Below are 23,736 nucleotides of genomic sequence, written 5' to 3' on the forward strand. Positions count from 1 at the left end.
TCATAACCTTGCTCACCATTACTTATAGGCTTCATTCACACAGAGACCATTTCTGTTTTATTCACTGCAACATCTCCAGTGCCTAGCAGGTAACTGGTGTTCTGTATACGCCAAAGAGCTGTTGCTGGGATGGCCCCCAAGTATTAAGAAGGACCTTTATAAAACCATACAACAATAATAGGGCATCTAATTCCACCCAGCCTAGCCCCCAACCCCCTGCCACTGAGTCTTCTTTGACCTTGCTAAACTCTCAAGTGTTGAATCCCTGCTTGTCCCAAAATCATTGAGCCTGAACTTGCTCATCTTTAAAATGGAGCAATAATAGTGCCCACTCCAGAAGGGCTGGGAGAGAATTCTCGACAATAGCTAGTGGTAATCATGATAATTACCAGTTATCAAGCCCTTACTGTGTGCCAGGCACTGGGCACCATCCTGTTAAACCTCTCAACAGCTCATTCATGAAATTCTTACTAAAACATTATTTCTGCTTTCTCAGTGAATTTAAACTGAGTCTGAGGAAGGTGAAGTAACTTGCCCTAGGGCACAAAACTAATGAACAGGAGAGCTGGGTCTCGATAAACCCAAAGACCACACTCTGAAGCTCGGTACCAACACTGACAAAGCAAGTAGCACAGTGCCTGGCATTTAGTGGGTGTCTATAAAAAAAGCTGAATCGGAGTCTCTGGAGATGCAGGCGCCACCGAAGCCACACTGCACAGCCTTGTCCCCACCCTAAGTCTTTTCTTATTCAAATCACTCCCATCCTCAAAAGCACATCCACTGGTGTTCCTTGCTGCTCTCTGCGGGGCCAGGCAACACAGCCGAACAAAAGTCAGAATCATACCAGAGGGTCTGGGAAGCGCATCCCTAAAATGATGCAACAGTGAGTCAAATCTCCAGCAAGCAATCCTGGGAAATCTGCTCTAGATAAGGTACTGATCAAGGTCCTGCAGATCATGGACCTACCCTTCAAGTTGCTTACAATCCCATGGAGAGGGCAATGGACAGGCTCTCCCTGCCCTGCACCCATTCATCCTTCTACTAGTAGGAGCGCCCTGACATTGTTGCACTGGGGACCACCCCTACCCCACTGTTAAAGAGACTGCCAGTCAAGATACTTCACCCTCCCCATGCCAATGGGTAGACACATGACCTACAGTTTGGCCAAGGAGATGTTCTTCCTAGGACTCTGAGACCCTTCCCAGCAAAGTGTTCTTTTGTGAGATCACAGGCAGAAACTGATGTAGAAGTCCTTCCATGCCTCATTCCCCCATTTCCACCCCCAAGTCTCCCTCATGCTCCTAAGAGCAGAATTGAGTCTCACTTTGCCCAGAGTATGAATTTTCCCATCCCTGACAAGAGCCAGGAGAGAATCTCCCCTGTCCTCTTTGCTCACTCATGTCATGTGCCTTACACTCCAACATCCCCTCCATAAGATGGGCCTCTGACTACTTCACTTGACTGGTACTAGTTGAAACACCATCTTCAGGACCCATCCAGATTAATTCTTACAATAATTTCCTCTCTCACCCCAATAAAGACATAGTAAATTATTGTGGAATTTGGCCTTTTTTTCTGGCTGACTGGGGGTTCAGTCAGGTTGTTTTGACCGATCTTGCAAGAAAGGTACAGGAAGTCCAACGATATTCCCTGCCAAATAATGTTCTACCCTATAAAATATTACCAGTTGTTATAAACTGAATTGTCTTCCCCTCCCCCCAGCAAATTCAAATGTTGAAGCCTTAACTCCCAATGTGACTATTTGGAGGCAGGGCCTTTAAGGAGATGACTAAGGTTGAATGAGGTCATAAGGGTGGGGTCCTGATCCAACAGGACTGAAGTCCTTGGAGGGAGAGGAAGAGACCCCAGGAGCACGTGCTCACTGAGGAAAAGCCATGTGAGGCCACAGGGAGAAGGCAGCCATTTGCAAGCCAGGAAGAGAGGTCTCACCAGAAACCAACCCTGCCAGCACCTTGATCTTAGACTTCCAGCCTCCAGAACTGTGAGAAAATTAATTTCTGTCATTTAAGCCACGTAGGCCATGGTATTGTTACAGCAGCCCAAGCAGACTAATATGCCAGTCGTTGTCTGTACTACCTAAATCACAGTCAACACATAATCTAACAAGAGGGAGAGTCATTCACGGTCAATACCAGGAATAGGAAGCAGAGACGGCAGGATAGGAACCCTCATGCATCCCTGCGTCCCCAACAACTAGGGAAGAGTCTGGTCCCATAACAGACATTCAATAAACACGTATTGAGTTGAACTGAATCAAACATGCTGAATCTCATCAGTCATAATTTTTATAGGAATGCTCACCCATCCACCCACTACCACCAACCTGGGCCCAAATCTACAAGTTGCTGATGTCAGATTCCCAATTCCACTCTGGTCCATGTTGATTCTATACTTGCGGGTGAGACCGCAAACCCGTGTATGCAATACCAAGGTGTGTAAATGACCCCCCTCCCCTGGTGTATACAGCGCCATCTCACTTTATTTTACTCTCCCTACCACCCATGAGACAAGCTATTTATTTTGCAGGAGAAAGAAACTGATCCTGCAGAAAGGAACTCTCCGAGTCCCCACAGGTCATAACGGCAACACCCCAAGTTCCAACCCAGGTACTTGGATTCTGTGGCCAATACTACTTCCACTGGGCCACATCTGTTTCCAAGTGTCGTGAAATCCATGCAACCACAGGGTAAAGGAGAAACACCCCAAGTCCTGGCACCGTGATGCTTCTTTTCTCCATTGTTTAAACCCTGGGGAAAACTAGCTCAGATATCAGACTATTCAAATGTCGTGGGCGATCTGGCTGGGGAGCTAATCAGAGCAATTTGAGTGCACGGCTAAACGAGGACACCCCTTCCTGGACCAAGCCTTGCCTTTATGGCAACACTTCATAAGAACCATTCCCTTACAACACAACTGTCAAATCCAGCAACCGCAGGCCAGAAACATCCCAGCTGAACCCCGCCAAGCTGCTTTCTGATGTACTGTACACACAAATACCAATATTCCCCAGATGTTCTCCATGTAAAACATTTGGTTTGAGACACAGCCCTCCTTTCCCAAAAACTCTTACATTTGTTTAATGGACTCATACAGTTCAGCTAAAATATCCTGGAGCAGACATCTGAAGCCAGCCAGGCTCTGATGCAAGCATCCCATCTGCAGAAAAGAAGAACAAGTAAATAAGATGGTCCTCCCCCAGATTTATGCTCCCTGCATCTTTAAGCAGGTCATAAAATGTAAGCTATGTACGGATAATAATGCAAGTTGCTTTCAAGTGTGTTTCTGAGTCCATCTCGGTATTAATCTAAGACTGATGTTCAAAAGGACAGAGGGTCTGGCTGGCATGTTGAAGAGGAGGCCACATTCTGTTTCTTACTCCCTCAGAAAAGAAGTCAAAAAATCTGTCACTTGAGCAACCTAGATGATTGAGGTGAAGGTAGGTTTTCTCTTGGTTTTAGTTTTCCAAATATAGCAATAGCTCCTTTATTCCAAAGTCACTTGTCCCTCAGGAACACAGGGAAGATGTGGCAAAATGGGAAATGCACCCACCCAATGGGACCTTGAATCAAGAGACTCAGCTCAGTCACATACTAACTGAGTGAGCCTGGCCAGCCCAACTCTCCCCAAAATGGCTCATTCTTTTACAAGAGAAAACGGAATCTCATTAGATTCATTGTCAGGGCCCATTCAGCTCTGAAGACTGTACGAGAAAGGAAACGAACTCTTAGAAAAGCCACCCCAAGAAATGGCATAGAATCCATCCACTGAGCCTCTGAAGATGGTCACCCAATGTTTTCCTGCTAACACAATTCTAACAAGCTTGTCATGGCAAAGCTGTCGGGAAGTGGAAATACGGAACTAGAAAGCCACTGGAGACAGCCTCCCTGGTGGAATCAAGACAGGACGACTGGCTTTTACCTTTCATCTTTAACTTTTCTGTGTCTTGTGAGTTTTCAGTATTGAGCATGCATTATTTTTGCTAGAGGGAAAAGAAAAATGTTATCATTTGAAAAGGGTCACAAAAAGGCATGGAAGCTGATGAAGGAGTAGATAGACAAGCTATAAATAGCAGACATGAGAACTCCAAAATACAGTACTGAGAACCATTTAGAAGTTCCCAAAAAGACTTCGAGAAAAGGTTTAACTACCTTCAAGTTACCTTGTTTTAAGAAAGCAAGAAAGTGTGCATCCAACTGAGAAAGATTTCCATAAGAAATGGCTACAATTTTTTAAAAGATTGGCTTGTAAATAAGCGAGCTTCAATTACCTGGAAAACTATATTTAGAGCTCTCTATTATAACCCTTTAGTATTTCCACTTACCCAATGCATCAGAGTAACAAGAATTCTCCACTTTCTTGACTGGGCTCATGTCACGTTGAACCCTAGGGGCCGCTGGGCTGCTCTCTCCTTCTCCTACCCTCCTCTGTTTTACTAGCCAACTCCCCACCGCCATCCCAGCCAAGCCAACTGCCCCAATATGGCAGCCTCTAGTCCATGGAGCACCTCATCCTCCCAAAACGCCAGCAAATCATGGTATAATTGTAACTTCCTCCATTTGAGGATAAAGATCCCCAGATTTCAGACGTGTTTATTCTCATCACTGCCAAGAAAAGGCAAAATGCAATGAGACAACATACAAAAAATGCCCAATACTGTCCAACATACAGTACATACTGCAAAGCCCCTTTTTAAATTATTATTATTAACAAATAGGCCACATGCAGAAATGTGTGTAAGTAAGAACCCTGCAGTGAGACCTTCAAAATACGAGGTTGAGAGGATGGTGTCAGAGGGCAAAGTGAGACAGGGCTTGGGAGAAAAGGAACAGCTGTAGCCTCTTTTGAAAGAGAACATTTCGGGTCACCCCAGTAAAAGAAGTCCCTCCAAATGTACTTCTGTAGCCCCCAGGGAATCGATTTTGCAGGATGGAATTATTTCCCTGAAATAAACAGACACACAAAAGTCACTACAACTGGAGCCTAACAAGAAAACAAGCCAGCTGCTGATTTACAGGCAGCCTCTGATGCAACAGAGCAAAAGGTCCCCGGCTCAGGTCCAGTGGGATGGCTCTGGACACACCAGCCCTCCCTGGAGGAAGCACGCTGGGAGCCACATAGGGGAGGGGCCTCACCTTGCTGTGGGCAAGGTCCCAGGTGGACCAGGCATGGATGGGACACCTTCAGGAGTGCAGACCCTTGGGCCTCTGTCATCAGCAAGCTCCATCATGGTCTCAGCTCCAGCCGTGCACCCAGGCGTCTGTTTCAAGATGGTGCTGCCCGGGCCCCATCCGCAGAGAGCTGCTAAAAGGTCCCTAGGTGATCCTAATGCTCCGCCGGGACTGGGAACAAGCGGTGTAGCCAGAAGAGCCCACAGGGGGGGTCAGACAGACCTGAGTTTTTAACTCTGGCGCTACCTTGCTTACTTGAGCAAATCAGTTACCCTTTCTGAGCATCAACTTTTTTCACTGCAAAGTGGGAATAATGGTCCCTTCATGACAGAGCTGCTGTGACATAAGATGATGCACGTAAACGGCCTCATGGAGGGTGATTATTCTACAAATGTTCTCTCCTCTCCCTTCGCTCCCCTTCTTTCAAGGTTCTCCCAAGTGGGTCAGGAGTTCTGGGCGTCTCCCAACTCTAAGGGGCTTCCTGCCTTGCTAGGTGGGGAAAAAAAGGACGGGAGGGAGGCACATCTTTCCTTATGTTGGATCCCCTCCATCACACATACAAAATACACACACTCAGAACCCCTACTGGTGAAGTAGGCATATTATTCTACAGCAAAACTATGCAAAGAATGGAGAGTCACAAGCAGCAAAATGAGGGAACACCTAGCTTGTAAGATTTGCTTTGCTTTTCCTGTCGAGAGGAAGACCTAACCTGGGTGTGGCACTTTCTCGGGAAGTCCCTGCCTCTGCCTGTGTCTCTCCTGTTAGCTGCAAGCCTCTTACACCTGGCAGCACAGGGTTGAGGCACAGTAGGCCCAAGGGAATGTCTGAATGAATTATGCTCTTTGAGGCCAGGGATGGGCATTTGTAGATCAACAGAGCTCCTAAGGCCCACACGTGTTAATCCCCTAAATAGGCATTTCGTAAATATACCTGACTCTGATTCTGAGCACCTGGCAGAAAAGGATATAAAGGCACATTCGGCATTTGGGGGGCAGCAGCTCAAGGTCCAGTGACTGACAGCAGCAGCCCTGCAGCACTTCCACGTTGGCATTCCCCTTCCAGTAGTGCAAATGTGGGCCAGCGACTTAATTTTCTGTGCCTCAGTTTATCCACTGTAAAATGGGGATGACAGTGCTGTGCCTCTCTTAGGGTAACCATGAGGATGAATTAGGTCAGTGATTCAACGTGCTTAGACTACCGCCTGGCACGATTCCTGCTATGCAATTGTTTGCTATTATTATTACTCCATGGGAAAATAACAGGCAAAGAGACCTCAAACTACGGCTCCAATATAAAGGCGTGGGGGTCTTAGGGCCCTCCAGTTATCACAAAAGAAGGTGTGAACTGAAGAAAGTGGGGTGGTATATCCTCAGATGAATACAACGAGCTTTCCATTACTGTGTTTCCCAAGGACAGACCATGGACCAACCCCATCACCTTCCCTTGTGTTATCTGGTTAAAATACTGAAGATTCCCAGGTCTCCCTAAGTCCCACCCCAGCCCTGCTGGACCAGGCTCTCTGGGGTGGGTGCCAAAGATGGTGCATTTTAACTGGCACACCCAGGAGACTCCCATGTCCCCACAAATCTAAGAGCCCTTAGACTGGCTAAGCTCCTTAACTAGAGGGTCATGCCCATTTGCCCACCATCATAGCCTGAGAGGCTTGCACATAGTACGTGCTCAACGAATATCAGATGAATCCATTCAAGAGTTACAACTCAATAAGTAGTCAGTCAGTTGTTTTGAAGGTGGCAGGCACATGCAAAGCAATGCTAAATCAGACAGACAACTTCATTCATTTATTCTAAATATCTTCACCGTGCTTACTATATACCAGGCACTGTTCTAGACACTAGAGATGCAGAGAACATGATGAATGAGGTTGCTTAGAGATAATTAAAGATGGTGACAAGTGCTGTGAACGGAGCTAATAAAGCAAGGAAACGTGTGGCGCATGTCCCTGCTGTCATTAAACTCGGCCTCTAGAGCAGCGCCACCCTTTAGAACTTTCTATGATGATGGAAATGATCTTTCCTGCATTGTCCGATGGCTGCCACTAGCCCCATAGGGTTATCCAGCACTTAACATGTGGCTAGTATGCCCAAGGAACTTAAGTTTTTAATTTTATTTCACTGTAATTAATGTTAACTTTAATAGGCACGTGTGTCCGCATGAGACAACACCAGTCTAGGGGCGGAAAGAGATTAGTAGACTGGAATTTATAACACAAGGCACTCAGTGCTATGAGGGTGAGGAAGGCGGGTAGAGCACCATGTGTTATCAAATGCCTCTCACCCAATTACCAGATGCCCTAACGTTCTCTGGCTCTGGGAATTGAAAGAACAAGGTCAGGTACAAGGCATTGTACTTGGGCTGGAATTTTTATAGGCCATGATCAGTTGGAAGTGGTATGCAGCCCGGCCAAGCCCCAGAGACTGTGGTTCAAGAACACACCACCATCCACAAAGCCTGCCCACAGCTGCCAGAGCGATCTCTCTCTTCCCCGCCGTTCCGCTGATGGTCATTTTGTCCTTGGCTACAACGTCCCACTGGGCCCTGCATGGATTTTACGAGATTTCTTCGCTTCAAGCATAAGTACGGATACAAGCCTCCTAAATTCCACCGGAAAATTGGTGGCTAATCCAAACATTTCATAAAATTAGAACTCATTGTGGGGCTGAAAGGAATTCAGACTGTGCCGCCACCAGAGAAATGCAAAATATTTGTTATAATTTTTTCCTTCGTGAGCTGTTTCAAGCAGCAAGTGCTTTTTCAGCTTGAAGTTAAAGGAGGCGCTGGGGCGGTGGGGGGAAGGAATGGGAGAGTTTTTGTTTTTGTTTTGTTTTCTCTGTGGTTTGCAAAAAGCATCACCAGATGATGAAAAATCGAGGAATCCTGCCTGACTCCCTAATCCCTCGGCTAGCAGAGATAATAAACTTTCCCCGTCTCGGCTGCATCTTGCCTTTATAAAAGATGGTGTTTTTCTTGGAAAAGGGTACTTTTGCTCCTTAATTTTCTTCTTAGGCTTTAGCCCCAGAATTTTTTCTATGCTGAGATTTCATCAGCAAGAGAGAGACTGCAATCATTCATTCAGGCATGCATGCAGGCAGGTCACCAATACCGATTTGCCAGGCACCATGCTAGGCACTTGAGATAACACCAGTAAACAAAACTGGTGAAAATCCATGCCCTGGAAGAGCCTGCCTTCCAGGGAAGGAGGACAAACAAGGGAAGAGTTGGTGACTGCCACTTTGAAGCAATTTGGGGACAAGACCTGAAGACTCACTAAATGCAGAAACTGGATGGGGCTGGAAAGTAAGCTCCAAATCAGTCCCAGAGCTCTCATCTCACAGAGAAATTAGTTGAAGCCACAGAAGGGACGTAATTCGCCCAAGGTCACACAGCTCAAGTTGTGGCGATGGTGGGACTGGCCCCCAAGCCTCCTGACAACATCCCCGGACTCGTAACACTCCACAGCCATTCCACAAACACGAAGTGCCTTCTTCTTGTGCACCAGGCACAGAACCAGGCACAGGGGGGACATAAACGAGTAAGACACGGAATAATTGGCTTCATGGAACCAAGTTCCTCCAATTGCTATTTTCACAAGCCTGGACACAACTTCTCTGAGCGGTAAGTCTGGGTTCAGTGGGAGTCCACCCCGCAGCGTGTGGGTGAAGGACCCAAGCAGGAAGCTGCAGAAGTCTCCAAGGATCCATGTCCATGAGAGGCCATGGAGTCCAGTGATTACAACCTTGACCCTGAAGTCAGACAGCCCAGCCCTAGATCCCAGCTCTGTGACTTTGGGCAAGTCTTGTGACCTCTCTAAGTCTCTCCTTCCTGGTCTACAAAATGAATGTACTAATAATACAGGCTCAAAGGAGAGGCAGCACGTAAAGTAGTTAGAATAGTGCCTGGCTCACACGCGCCACTCAATAAATGTTTCCTGCTATTACAACCATTAGGGAAAGGATCCTCCTTCCGCTCTGGACCTCCCTACATATTCAAGAAGGTGGATACGACTCAGTGGACAGTTCCACTTCATTCCTCCCCTCTCCAGGATTTCTGCCACGAGCTGCCTGCACACCCACTCACACACTGGTTCCTTCCGCGAGCATTCCATTTGATTCTGCCTGGGAAACAGATATCAATTAACCACAAGGAAGATGCAAAGCGGGGTTCTCCCTGGAGCAGGTGCATCACTGCCCTGCCTTTCCACCCAAATACATTCACGTGCTGGGCTCTGAGCTCACCAGATCACCCCGAGTATCAGCCTCTTCCCTCCCACAGTTTCTGCTAGTTGGAGAAATAATTCACTTTCTAATCTACCAAGAGCTAGACAAGGTAGTAGCATTACATCAAGGACCACTGAGAGCTTCTCAAAGTTTGCTGTCTTCTCTTCTAATTGATACTGAGAAAGTCATGGCTGCATAATGAATGTACTTGATGTAAGGGATGAAATTCTAAGAGACTAAAGCACACCAAGAAAAAAAAATACGATAGGGAATCAGTGTCCTTAAATGGACCAGCAAGGAGGGGTAAGCGTGGACCACAGAGGCTGGGGATCCAGAAATGACAAGGGGTAGCTGCTCGTTCTAGAACCAAGAGGTGGCTGAGCTCCTTCGGGGCAGAGGCTGTTCCCTGTTGCTGTTGCCCAGCCCCACCCCGCCACCTCCCTGGTGCCCACACAGGGCCTGGCACAGCGGTGGAGCTCAGCAAATATTTGAATAAATGTGTTTAAACATGCAACCTGGGAGAGGCAGAAGGAAAAATGACAGCTATTTCTACTCCTCCTTGGAAGCCGTCTAGGGTCGCAGCCGAGAGCTCAGACGGACGTGAGTTTCATTCCTGCCATCATCCCCAGGTCACAAATAGTGTGTCCCTGGGGCCTCAGTTCCCTCTGCAGGAAAATGGGGGTTGTGAGAGCATCTCTCTCATTGGGACGGGGGGCGTCTAAGAACGACCCAGAACTCAGTGAGATGATGCAGGCAACACACCCACCCCAAGGCCGGGTGAATATAAAGTGCTCCACAGAGGTGAGCCTGATAGAGCGATTTCATCTTTAAGGATGAAAGACTAGTAAACATACTGGTCAATTCTTCCTTTTAAGTGAGGATGCCAAAAACATGCCTTCCACTGGGGAGAGGGCCCCCTGCTTAGTCTTCTCCTCTTCCCCGGAGTCTCGCCTCCATCCAGCTGTCCCCAGGTTGAAGGAGCTCCCTGGATGCTGAACGCCCCCCGTCGCTGCTAAAAGCACTGGGAGACCCAAATGCACGATGGACAGCAGAGGCAGCCGCAGGCCTCCAGCCTCACTGGGACCAAAAGCAAAGTCCCCTAAACTCGAAGTAGCTAAGGAATGAGTGAAGATCCCTCCAAGCAACCCAGCAGAATATATGAGTTTGCCTTCCTCTGAATCCCAAATAATAACAGCTAATTTTTACTGAGAACTGGCTGCGTGTCAGGCACAGTTCTCGGCACTGTCTCTGACAACCCAGGAGGCAGGTTCTATTATCATCCCACTTTATAGATGAGAAAACTGATTAGGTTCTTTGAAAATGAGAATGGTCTAACTCACATAGAGCCTAGGCCAGAACTCACTTCATAGACATGCTTAAAAAGCAATGTCTGCCTTGAGCTGAATGGAAATGCAGACTCTCCCTACGCGTGACAAAGCCTGCACCTAACAATCTGAAAAAGGTTTTGGGAGCTGAAGATACTTCCCCTTCCCGCAACAAGACCTCCTGCCAAAAACCAGGCAGTAGGAAATGAAGTCTACATTTCACCAGCTGCATTCAGCGAATCCCAGGATTCTCTTCCTATGCGCTGGCAGGGACCTCGGAGAGCCTTTTGTCTTGGCCCCTCGATTTACAGGTGAAGAAAGGGGCTTCAACACCTGGGCACCTACTCTGTGATAACCTGTGCCCAGGCTGCCCAAGGTACAAAGACAGCTGAGACCCCATCCTGCCTTTCCCAAGATGGCTCCTTCCAAGGATAACACTCTCTGTGGCCTACACACTTTTCTAAGAACTTGACGTACAACTCATTTATCCTCACAACCACTCCCATTTCACAGATGGAGAAACTGAGTCAAGCTGGCCATCTCAAATTTACACAGGAGGTTGGAGCAGGGTCTCAAACCCAGGCGCCTGGCTCCAGAGACAGGCTCAGAACCACCCCACACTCCCTTTTGGATTCCTGGATTGGATCGTCCACTTCCCTTCCACCTTCCTGTGAGTGTCACTGGCAGCTGGGGTGAATCATACATGAACTGAGCCCAACTCACAATGAAATGACAACAGCCAGCAAGGATTCCTTCCAACCTGCACCCATCAGCTGCTTTCGTGGCTTTCGAGCCACGTGAACTACAAGGAGCATGACACCAGCGAGAGGGAATTGGGGACTTAAGGAAACACTGACAAAGAAGCAGCTCCCTTTTTTTAAACTCCCTTTGGCCACAGAGTTGCAAGTTGCGCCCTGAGCCATCTGGACACCGCCCTTCCCCTCCCCTTCCAGGGAAGGAGGGAACCTACCGCAGCAGCCTCTTAGCACCCTCCCACTGGAAATCTCCAGCTGCCTCTCAATACCTCTAATGAAAGTAAGCGAAGTGGCATTCTTTTCTCGAGTTTAAAAGGCAAATCACGATGGTGTTTTTTCCAGACATACATTAAACTCCGCACTCCAGCCGGTTTACAATTCCTTAAGTACTTGATTTACAGCCCAGGGAGAAAATGTTTTGAAAATCTTGCAAATGCATTTTGTGTCTCCAGCTTGCCTACTCTGCAGAGCTGATCACCGGGGATTCTCAGATGGGGGGCGGGTGACTCCCGGAAGTGTGGGAGTGACCCAAGGAGGCCACAGAGCTCCAAAGAACCGCGGGGAGCAGCCGCCAGGGGTGGGAACCCGCTTCCCTCCTCCTCCCTCCAGCCGTGCAGAGCCTCAATGGAGACGCACCTGGCCGCGCTGGGCCCTCCACCGCGGTCCACTTGGTGGTAAGGAGAGGGGTGACCCAGAGCAGGAGGATGGGGGCCCAAGGGGCCTTCCCCCCCTTCTCAGGACTGCTGATGCACTCTCGATGCAGCTGTTCGTTCGTGCATTCATTCATCCATTCATTCATTCTTACTGAACACCTACTGTATGCCTGGCACCCGGCTACAGGCCAGGATGCCGTGGTCAGACAGTGACCCTGCCTCCCTTCTAATGGGGGAGGGAGGGGAGGCTGTATACAGACAAAGCATCAAACCCACAAGCTCTGAAGGACACCGACACAGGGCCAAGACAGGAGGACAAGGGAGTGGGAGTCTGGACAGCCAGTCAGGACCTGAAAGATGTGGCAGATTCAGAGTTTAAGTTCCCAGCAACCCATGGGAGGGTTTAAAGCAGGGACAGCCACGACCTGGTATAAGAAGGCCACCAGGTGCTCGATGCTAGTACTTCTCAACAAGGTAGTAATACTAGCTCTGGTTTTCAAGATACTATGCACAGGATCTGCGTTGGAAGCTTCCAAATCCTACTTCTCATGGCAATCCCACTTGGTCGGATATTGGTCGCCGCATTTTCAAGATGAGAAAACAAAAGCTCAGAGGAAACGTGCGGCTTGCCCAGGATCCTCCAGCTGCCGAGCCACAGGGGGGCATAGGAACCCAAGTCTGCCTGATTGTACAGCCTTGATTTCTTTCTCCTCATTTATATACTCCCTTGCATCATTCTCAGACTATTCCAGATGCGTTCATCACACGCCCTAACTAAGTTCTCGGGACCTCGATGGCAGGTCATATTCTGCCCTGAAACTTCCCACTATCCTTGGCACTTTAGGAAGCCCTCATGAAATACACCCGGTTTACTGCCAGATTGAAAGGAAAAGGGGTACCAACCCCAGCGGAGGATGTGTCTTCATCACGAGGAATCTTCAGCCCGGCCCCGGTTTAACATGCAGTTAACAGCTTACCGGAGAGCCTCGCCGTGAAGTCAACATCTGGCTGCTTCTGGACCACTTCCAGAGAATTTTATCAATACAGCCAGACTCCACTCACGGTGGGTCATCTGGCCCAGCCCCTCCTGTGCCGGGGCCTGGGATCTTCTCATTCCTGCGCTGTACAGTGGCGTCTGGGCCAGCGGAATGATAAATGCATTCTGCTTTAAAGCAGATACTTCACAAATCATAACTTACAGATGCTCCAGGACTTTCATGTGGGAAAGACAAATGAGACTTAGGCTGTCTGACTCCGGAGCCACTGAGGACAGGAAGCCACAGCCAGGAAGCCTCTCTCCCCCTAACAAGCGCATGAGCAAATGTAACAGAAAGAGAATTCGTGCAGGGAAGGGTCTGCCTGGCTTTGCAGACTCTGCTACGTAACCCGCCATTCATTTCCAGCCATTGTCTTTCCTTGCCCACAAATCGGAAAGCTCCTTGAGGTCAGGGGTGGTGACCTCCAGCTTCCACACCTCCTAAAACAGTCCCTCGCTCAATGTATTCCCTTCTGCGCCATCCTACAAGCCTTTGCGCAGGACCTACTATGTGCCCGGCACACTGCTAGGCACAGAAAGTAGGTCCAAGACGGTTAGAAGGGGCTTCCCAGCAGACTAGACACCTCAACTCAATTCTTACCTCCTGCGGCTTCCCAGGAGGAAGTGAGATCAGACGTCCTGGAGTGGGGTGGGTGCATTTCTGTCTGCGGGCCGGGAAGTGAACCAGCTGACCTCCCATGGCCCCCTAGGGATTCCAGAACCTGAGGCTGCTGAAGGCACAAAGAACAAAGTGTGTGCCCAGGAGGAGAGCTCCCTGGACCTGCTTCATTGAAACAGACCCGTGGCCCAACAAGCAGAGGTCTCGCTCCCCCAGCACCGGGCTGATCCTTATCTTCTCATAGCTCAACTCCTGCGAAAACCTCCAGGCTGGCTCCCTGCTCCAAGCCGGCACACCAGACCCATGGGCTCGGAGCCCCGCTGCGATCAGAGCCCAGCTCAGCCCACCTAGAGGAAGGGAGCTGGCCAAGGTCTCTGCATTCACACTGCCTGGGTCCAGACCCTGGCTCTGCTGCTGCGTGTGACCCTGGCAATTAGCGAACCTCTCTGTGACTCCGTCTCTTCATCTGGGAAATGAGACGATTGCAGGATTGTCACGAGAATTAAATTAGTTAAATGTACCTGGCACGTTACAAGCACTCAAGAAGAATTAGCCGCTATTATTATCATTACTATTATTAAATGTTATTATTATTCCCCCCATCCCATATCACCAACCTTGCCTCCCACTATGTCCCAGCATACACCCTGCATTCCAAGAGATCTGGCCTGCTCACCCTGGAATCTGCCCTCTGCCCGAAAGCTTCCATATTTCAGTCTTCGGAAACCCAAATCAAGGGTCATCTTCAACAGCCCTTGCCCTCCCTAATCCTACAGTATGCCCTCTCTCTATACCCTTCCTGAACAACAAGAAACCCCCCCAGGAGAAGAATCTCCCCATGGCTAATCTTCTGGCACATGAGTGAAACACCGCACCCAAATCCAGAGGTCACCTGCTGTGCATCACAAAGAAGGTTTTCCATTTCACCAGCAGCAATGGGTCTCAAAATAGATAAACTTGTCTGACACTGCCTAGCTGTTTGATCCTGGGCAAGTTAACCTCCCCAAGCATTGTTTTCCCCACTGGTTAAATGGGTCTAACAAGAGTGCTCACCTCTTAGGATCGTGGTGACGATCAAACAATAGAAGATGTCTGTAAAGCACTTAGCACAGCGTGACACACCACAAACTCTCAAAAATATCCGCTGGTAGTGATAACAGCGGCGGCAGCAGCAATACAGGAGGGGGTGCTCCCGTCTAGCATGGAACTCAATTTAATGAACTGATCTTCAATGAGCTACACTCCAACTTGAAAATCTCCAGAAGTAATCAATTCCTGTATAGAAGAGGTACCCATGGCCTAGCAACTGCTCACTCTGTCTCTTCCACCAGACTGTAAGTTCCTCAGGTCTTATCCATGTGTATGTCCCAGAATTTAACATGGTGAGAAGCATATGGCAGATGGTAATAAATCTTTGTTAAACTGAGCAGAATTAGTTCAATAGCTGTAAGTACATTTCCTCTTTGCTACTAGATTATAAGCTCTTTAAGAGTGAGGCTCATGTCTTGCTCCAGTAAAGATTTATTAAATGAGTGATGGAAAAATACCAAACCAAGAATCAGGTTTCTTAGACCCAGCCCATCACTCACCAGCTGTGCAACCTCAGAAAAGTCACTTAACAACTCTGTACCTTATTCTTCCCACCTCAAGGATGAGAAGTTTGGACCACGTGTCTGCCAAAGTCCCTTACTCCCTGAAACGGGGTTTGGGCCTTAGCTGCAACATGGCACCTCAGACACCATGCGTACGACAGCAATGCACCCCTGGCTCAGCAGGCCAGCTTACTAATTGGCACCCCTGATCTGCAATTTTCCAGCACCAGGCTATCAATAACTTTGGGTCAGTGCTTAAAACACCCATTTTTAGTCAAATCAGTTCCTTTGCTGGGCAAGGATGCCCCATCACCCACGCACCATGGCAAACCGGGGGCACGATTTGCCCACCAGCCCTGCCACTCCCATGCCAGACCCCTCCCGGAGACCTGATTCCTGCTCACACCACGTCACGTACTGCTCACAGGGGCTAACCTGGTGCAGAGGGAGAGCTGAACTTAGCCCTTGACAGTGAGGTGATCGCGTAACACCTCTCCCCAAAACGTTGTTTGTTTTTGCCCTTGAATTTTTTGGCAATGCTCTGTGCAGCCTGAGGGTCCAGGGAGTTTGGCTCAAAGAAAATGCCATGTTATAACATTGGGGCTCACTACACAGCCCTGCCTGAAACTGTATCAAAACAAAAGTTGTGCAATAAACAAAGACCAAATTCAAGGTCTTAAAAATGTGTTCAGATCCTATCAGAATCTGGCTGACTGTCGTGCCTTCCTATGGGTGCACTTCCCTAATTAACCTGAAAAGTTGATGATTTCTCCTTCCTCTCTCTGAGTGAGTTAATTGTCCAATGCATCATGCCTCTCTGATGGTCTTAAAATCTAAATGAAAGTCCAAATGATATGAGAAAAAACATCTGCTAAAAGAGTAAAGTAAATTTGCTAATTTCCCTTTTTTGAAGTTTTCTATAGGTTATTTTATTCAATTCTCACAAATAGTCCATGAAATTGGTACTATATTAGCCCATTTTACAGATGAGGAAGTGGAGGTTTCTGAAAGTTACATAGCTTGCCCAAGGTCACAAGGCTAGTCAGGGATCAGTCAGGACTTGAATGTAAGCCAGGACTCTTAGCCCTTCTGCAAGAGTGCCTCCTTTGTGGGGCTTGTTAATCTCTGGAAGAAGCCACTTTGAGTCCTTTGTCGTGGACGTGCTCAGGCAGCTGCAGCAAGACTACATTTGGGATGAAGAGGGGAAGATGCCTGGACCACGCAGGGGCTGGACCAGCCAACTCCAAGTTCCAGATTCTGCAACTCTGTACGGAACTGCCTTTCACTGAGCGCTGATGCTGCATGGTATTTTGTTTGATTCAGAAGGCCCTTGCAGATGTGCAATTAAAAGCCACAACATTCTTATTCTTGAACACTTCTCTGCCTCAGCGGGGGCTGATTTCACAGCCTCTCATGGAGCCTGACACCCAGCACCCGATTTCCGCCACTTGCATTGGCAAAGGAGCTGAAAGTCACAGCTCCTCTTGGGAAGTGCTCTGAAGGGCGTGGGTACAAACGAAAATAAAACATCACTTCACAATTCTACCCAAAGACCTAAAAGGTAGAATTGAGACAGCGTGCTCTGAATTCTCCTAAACTGCACCCCGAAAGCAAATTGTGGATGTTTAGTGCATCCTTGGAACCAGAAGAAAACTCCAAGTTCACACTTCAGATGAAAATTCCTTGTGGCTCTTGACAGATTCTGAGTCACCAAGCACTGTACAGGCAAGAACAACTTGCTGACCAATTTTTTTGATGTTTGTTTTATTTTCTGTCCAGTCAGGCACAGGGAATTTTCCACCTGACAAGTCCTGTTTCTCACTTAAGTTCTGACACCATCTGTGAGCAGTGTGCTCAGCAGGGGAAGGACTTGAGGCCAAGGAAGACCTTCCCTTCACCCAACCTCGGTTTTCCCATCTGCTTAATGCAGGGTTTTCACCAGATGATTTTGCTAACATCCTAAGTTTATCTATCAAGTAGAAAGCAGTCTGGGGATTGCCAGTTTCTGGATGTGGATATGCTACCAGATTCAAAATCTTTGCATAATTTTTGAGTAAAACATGAGATGGAGCTGAAGTGAATAGCACAGTGGGAAACTGAACTAGGGCTGGACAATACCAGAGCAGGACTCAAATCTTGCGGCTGTGAAATGAGCCTCTTCCGTTCTCAGGGCGCCCCCTAGTGGCCACTCGACTAAATCCCGACGGAATGCTCAGAGTTCCTGCAAATAAAGGGAAAGACACCCACCAAAAGAGAAAGGCAGGCTCCCGTCTACTGATGCAATCCCTTTCACTCTACCCTAGTCCGTGGATCAGACAGCAAGACAAATACCTGAGGCCCTAGTAAAGCTCAGAAAGATGTCTGCCATAAGACAAGCTTTCACTCTTGCAGTTAGTGGCAGCTCCCCAGGCTTCTGGTATCTTTGTCCCCTCACAAATCCCAGACACACCCTTACCACTCAACCCCTCACAAGCTCACATCCTCAACCTGCAGCTCCAACTGCGTCTGGTTTTCATTACTCCGCTTTCCAACTTCCCAGCGCGATTCTTCAACAGCTATTAAGACAACATGAGCAAGGAGCTAGGCTTAGTTTTTGCTTATTCAACATCCAGCCTGGGGAATATCACCTCAAACGAAAAGCATGAATGAAGTGCACGTTTCTCAGCCTCCTCTTCCACAGACCTGCAAGCGTGCTCCTCAAAGGTCATCTTTACAACCATCTCCTCTTGAAACTTTTCAACCTACAAAAATGGCACCTGCCCTCTCAACGACTTGCTTGCTATAGAATTTGTTGATAGGCGACAGCTTAAAAATACAAGGTATAATCTCTCAAATTTCCAATTAACCTATAACAGACTTTTTTTAGGCTATAGGATAAAGCCGTATCAACCCAAAGAGTGAAGCCTAGAATGAGGGAGTTATCCAGGTAACCAAATATTTGAGAATTTGGGGGCTGAACTTTCTGACTGATGCCCCATTTTGTCCACAGAACTGTCCCTGCAAAGATGCAAAAGAAAAATCCTAACATTAACCTACCACTTCATTCAACAGTCCATTTTGCTTTTTCCCTGTGGTCATTTGTTAAGTTTATAAGCAACCTGGGCCCTGAAACAGCCCCCAAAAGTGTACACAAGGAGTCCCATAATTAGTTCCTGACTTTGGCCCCAAATTGATTAAAATCCATCTGATATGCTGCAAATCAAAGAACCATGTTAATTTCCTGCCACACACCACACAAAATCTTTCTGCAACAGTCAGTCACTTTGAACCCAAACCTCCAGCCACAAAAAGTGTGGATTTCAAGGGCCAGTTCTGCAGAAAGGAAAATGACAACACACCGAGGTTGGGACAATGCAGAGACCCCAAGGCACTCAAGACGCTACTTGGGGCTGTGTAAATGGTCTTGGGACCCTGGCAGGGTTTCAGCTGTCACAAAGAGTGGGGAGGCTGGGGCAGACCCCTTAAGCAATGTAGTAGCCCTGCAGCCAGGGCCTGAAATGCAATTGAGTCGGCAACTGAACGTCCCTAGGCATTTCAGCCCTCCCAGAAGCCAGCAACAAACTGTCACAACCCTCAGGCATGCAGCAGCCTTTACTTTTGTCCCCTAACCTTCTCTCTTAAAAACAGGCAGGAGTCCGTCCTCCCTTGCAGTGACAGCAGCATCGCGGTAACGGGGAGTGGGAGGATGCAGGGGAGGGGGGTCTCATTCATCTACAGGACATGGGGCTTGGGGGACCAGCTCCGAGCTGAGTTTGTGGTTCTGTCTGTAGTTAAAGCAATAAGGCATTCCAAAGAATGAATGCGTGCCCGCGAGGGAGACCCCAACGGTCCCGACGTTGCAAAGTGTTTGCAAATCATAAACACTACTTTGCTGCTGGGATCAAAACCCCCAAAATATGCGCAGACAGGATGTAACAAGTGTTTCGGGAGAAAGACACGCCTGAGCCACGGGGAGCTGGGGGGAGAGTGAGGAATCTGTCTGGGGGTTCCCGGGAAGCCCCCTCTCGGACAAGAGACCTTCCTCTGCGCCCCAGACCCCGCCGCGCGCGCGCTGGGTCCCCAGCCGCGTCTAGCCCGAGCCCCCCGGGTTTCCCCCCAACTCACCACTCGGCCCGAAAACCTCTCGGTGGCCCTCTTGACTTTGCCGTAGGTGCCTTTGCCCAGGGTCTCCTGCAGCTCGTAGCGGTGTTTCAAGTTGTGCTTGTGGTGATGCCGCTTCACCCCGTGCGGCTTCCTGGGCTCCGGGGCCGCCGCCGCGGGGGCTGCTGTCGCCCCCGCCCCCGCCTCCGGGGGAGAGCCCGGAGCCCCCGGCCCCAAGTCCGGGCCGTCCCCGGCCGCGGGCGCAGCGGCCCCCTCCATGTCCGAACGCGGGGCGAGCCGGGCCGGAGAGGGCAGGACAGGGCACGGCGCTCGCGGTGTCTGGGTCCCCGCCGAGGGAAACCTGGGCGCGCTCAAGGTCGCCCCCGCAGCATTGGGTAGGCGGCCGGCTCCCGCCCGGGCTGCGGCTGGGTCACTGGCGGCGGAGGGGACCGCACATCTGGCGCCCCCGGCGCGCACGATCCGCGCACCGCCCACCAGCCGCGGCGAGCTGCGGCGCGTCGGGCGAGGTGGCGGCGGTGGCGGGGGAGGCGGTGGTGTTCGCAGGAGGGAGGGGAGAGGGGTGGCTCCGAGCGCAGGAGGGGGAGTGTTATGTGGGGCGCCGCGCCCCCGGACCCCTCCCCGGGAGGACGCGCAGACGGGGCGGGGGCGGAGGCGGCGAGCGCGGGCCGGCCCCGGGGGAGGGGGGCGAGGGGCGGGGCGTCCGGGGCTTCCCCCACCTCCCGGGACCAGGGGCCACCCCGAGCTGGGAGGGGGATGGGTGCGTGTCGCGACTCGCCCTTTGTGCCGCGCCGCCTAGGCCGCGGCGGCGGCGGCGGCCGGCGGGCTTTGTCCTCGCTCGGCCGGGAGGGAGACGGGGGATTCCCAGCCCGGGCGCCCCCTCCCCGGGCTCGCCCACCGCAACTACCGCGGGCCCTCCGCCGCCGCCGCCGCCGCCGCCGCCTCCTCCGACTCCTGCTCCTGCTCCGGCCGCTCGGCCTCCCTTCCTGCTCGCGCCCTGGCGGCGGCGGCGGCGGCTCGCCGAGCCCCGGGGCCGGGCAGGCGAGAGCGCTCGGAGCCGAGGGCCGCCGCGGCCCTCTCGCGATCCGGCCGGGGGCGCCGCGGGCTTGGGCGCCCCTTCATTTTCTTTTGGGTGCCGCCGCGGCCGCCAGGCCGGAGACGGGGGAGAGGCTGGGGGAGGGGAGCAGCGCGGGTGTTGGGTTACAGGCGGTGAGTCACGGCCACCCCTGCCCAGCCGCGGTGCGCACCCCCTCCGCCCCGCCGGGGCTGGCACCCCCCCCTCGCAGACCCCCGCCGTGGCAGCGGAAGGGCTGCTCGCCCGGGGCAGCTGCGCGCCCCCGAAAACCCCAAGAGGGGCGCGCTGCGCCCGGCCCCGCGCCCTCCCCAAAGAAAGGCGGAGTCGGGGAGGGAGGGAGGCTAGGAGGCTGAATCTGGGGCCCGCCGCTGTAGTGCCGCCCTCCGACACCATCCAGAGAGAGGAGGGCGACGGCTGACAGAGGAGGAGAGCTGGGTGCCCACCCTGCCCGCCAAGGCTGCCTTTGGAGGTGGGCAAACCAGGGGCCTCGAATGGAGCAGGGCCTGGGGCCTGCTGAAGCCAGAGGCGACTTGCAGGCCTCTCGGCCCCTTGGGCCTTTAGAGTTTTCCTTTAACTGAAATGGCCAGATCCTGGACATGGTACCAGGCACTCTACCCCCCACAAGCGAGGGTCAGGCAGGAAGGGCCTACGTCTGCAGCCAGGCTGCCCCGCTCTTCTAAGAAGCAGCAAGGAGAAATGAAGAAGAAGGCAAGAGGAAAAGAAGCCTTAGGTAATTTGTTTTATAAATGGTGCAGTATACCAGACTAGGATGGGAAGAGTGAGGTATGAAGAATGTCTGGTGCGTTCTGCAGATGGCTTGGTGGTTCTTACTTTTTCACCAGTGAGCTGGGCTCGCCCTTCCTCTGCAGCTCTCAGGTTAATCCCTTCTGCATTCCTGCTGTCTTCGCTCCTGTCTGTCCCTTATCACCTTACCGCGGACTCCAGCAACAGCATGTCCTCCCCGCAAACCCCCTCCCTGCTGCCAGAGTCATGGCCTATAACACCGCAGTCATCATATCCTCTCTGTGCCACACTCCCGTGCTTGGTATTCTTCTCTGTCCAAACTTCTCTTCTACTGATGCTTGACATAAACCCCGCTGTCCCTTCTTGCCTTCCCCAGGAGCACACTGGTTATCGCTTAATACAAAGGCCGTGTTTATTCAATTCTTATTCTGTCCTCTACGCTTGCAGGGCCTCCCTGCCCCGATCCTGCAACTATTCTGCTTTTATACAAAGTCTGTAGACATTGTGTATGTAGATGAAAAAGTCAGAGTGAGTAACATGCAGGCTGAGCCTGGCTTCCCAGTGGATAGGCTGTGTGACCTTGGTCAAATGACTCAACCTCTCAGAGCTTCAGTTCCTTCTTCTTAAAGTATAGATTAGTGGATCTGTTTTACAGATAAACAGATCGTGACTGTAGCGGTAATTAAAACTGTTAACCAAATATTTTCTGGGTCTTTCTTTCCCTTCCCAGGGACATGGTAAGAATCTACTACCCCATCCTCTTGAAATTAGATTTGGCCTTATGACTTGCGTGGGCCAATGGAATGAGAGCAGTGATGTGCATTGCTTTTAGGTAGAAACTTTTAAGGACCAATGGGCAAATGCCCATGTCTTGACAATCCTGCAAGTTCAGTCTTGGCAATCTTATCATGACAACCATGAAGTACAGAGATAGAGCCTCCGTCATCCAGCCTGGGCCTCTGTAAAGATGGCAGAGCTGTCCCAGTTAACCTGCCTTGGAAAAGTAGTGTGAGCAAATATTAAACACATGTTAAACCAGGGAGATATAGGGGTTATTTATTACAGCAGCATAACGTTGCTTATTCTGGCTGATAGAGATGCTCCCGAGTGCCTGGGACTTAATCAGTATTTGTTGCATGAATGACACCGACCATGTGCCAAACCTATTTTATGACAGGAAACCCTGTTTTCGGTTGAGGAAACCATATCAGAAAGGTTAAGTAATTTGCCTGGGATTACACAGGCTGTAAATAGCAGTGCCGGGATTTAAACACTACCTGTCCAGTTCCAAAGTGTATGTTCTTCTTCCACATATGCTGTGCTACCTCTCCTTAAATGGGAAGGATGGAAACAGTACAATGCCTGGCACACAGTCATGCCCAAGCACAGGGAGTTCCTCTCCAGACTGAATTCCTATAGCATTTATAATTTGAACCACACTTCAGCACAATGTTCTCATGCATTGTGCTCAAGTGTTTTCACATAGATAAAGCATTTCCTCCAACAAGATCCCAGGCTCCTTGGTTAAGAACTTGAGTTCTGGAGTCAGACTGCCTGGGTTCAAATCCCTGTTCCACCACGCGTAACTGAGCATCTTGGACAATTCTTTTCCTCCTCTGCCCCTCGGTTCTCTCATCTGCAAAATGGCAATGGTAATAACACAGGAGGTATTGGCAGGGGTAACAGTATGTCCCAGGGGGTTGGTGTGAGGATTAAGAGCCATAATGTATACACTCAATAAGTCATGGCTATTAATATTATACTTATTTTTCGTCTTCTTAGTGCTCCTACTAGAATTCAGGCAGTTACAAGCAGGTTAATCATACTGCCTAATTAGACTCTGATTTCTGGCTTCATTCTGAATATGGGACCAGTGTTGTCACATCAGCAGTTGGAAGCATGACATCCACACTGTCCTACAACTTATATTTACATAAGGCTCCCTACTTGTTCTTTACTACACTTTCTTTTTTCAAAGCAATTTAAAAGAAAGAGTGTTTGCTCTCTTGCGAAATCTTTGTTCAGAAAACATAGTAATAACAGTTACGGTTTATCTACTGTCTGCCACGACCTTTATATGTATTACCTCTAATCATCATAAAACCGCAAGATGGGTGTTATGATCCCCACTTGGCTGTTACGATCCCCCCACTTGGCTGTTAACGCTGAGTCTCAAAGAGCTTAAGTTACCTGTGATCAGGCTTTGCTCTGACCCCCGTTCCAAGCTGCCTGACATCCCAGCTCATGTCAATGAATGCATATGCCTTGGTTGACACGAGTCTTCCATTTTTCTAGATGAGGTTTTGGAACGTTACCTAAGGTTGTGACATTTCTAACTTATGTTGTCTGGTAGACGTCCTACAATAAAAAGCAACCCAGGCAGGCGCTTATTCTTCACAGTGGCAGATTTCT

At 50.0% G+C, this 23,736-nt stretch overlaps 1 protein-coding gene across 2 annotated transcripts in view; it reads right to left on the reverse strand.

Moving 5' to 3' along the window:
• The window catches only part of NUAK1 (NUAK family kinase 1), a 68,867-nt gene extending 48,800 nt beyond the window's left edge, over positions 1–20,067 (reverse strand). Inside the window, exons 1-2 of one of the 2 annotated variants that reach the window (XM_082351512.1) lie at positions 3,940–3,999; positions 3,092–3,177 (exon numbers count right to left, since the gene is read on the reverse strand). Coding sequence is in view for 1 of the 2 variants with exons in the window: in XM_082351511.1 (XP_082207637.1) it covers positions 19,512–19,766 (255 nt within the window). In the remaining variant the exon portion in view is untranslated. Of the gene's footprint in view, positions 1–3,091; positions 3,178–3,939; positions 4,000–19,511 lie in introns of those variants that run through there. The other variant, XM_082351511.1, reaches the window with a different exon arrangement.
• Between the last annotated feature and the right edge of the window lie 3,669 nt (positions 20,068–23,736).

Source organism: Balaenoptera borealis (genome assembly GCF_965194805.1).
Source record: "Balaenoptera borealis genome assembly, chromosome: 13".
NCBI lineage: Eukaryota > Metazoa > Chordata > Mammalia > Artiodactyla > Balaenopteridae > Balaenoptera > Balaenoptera borealis.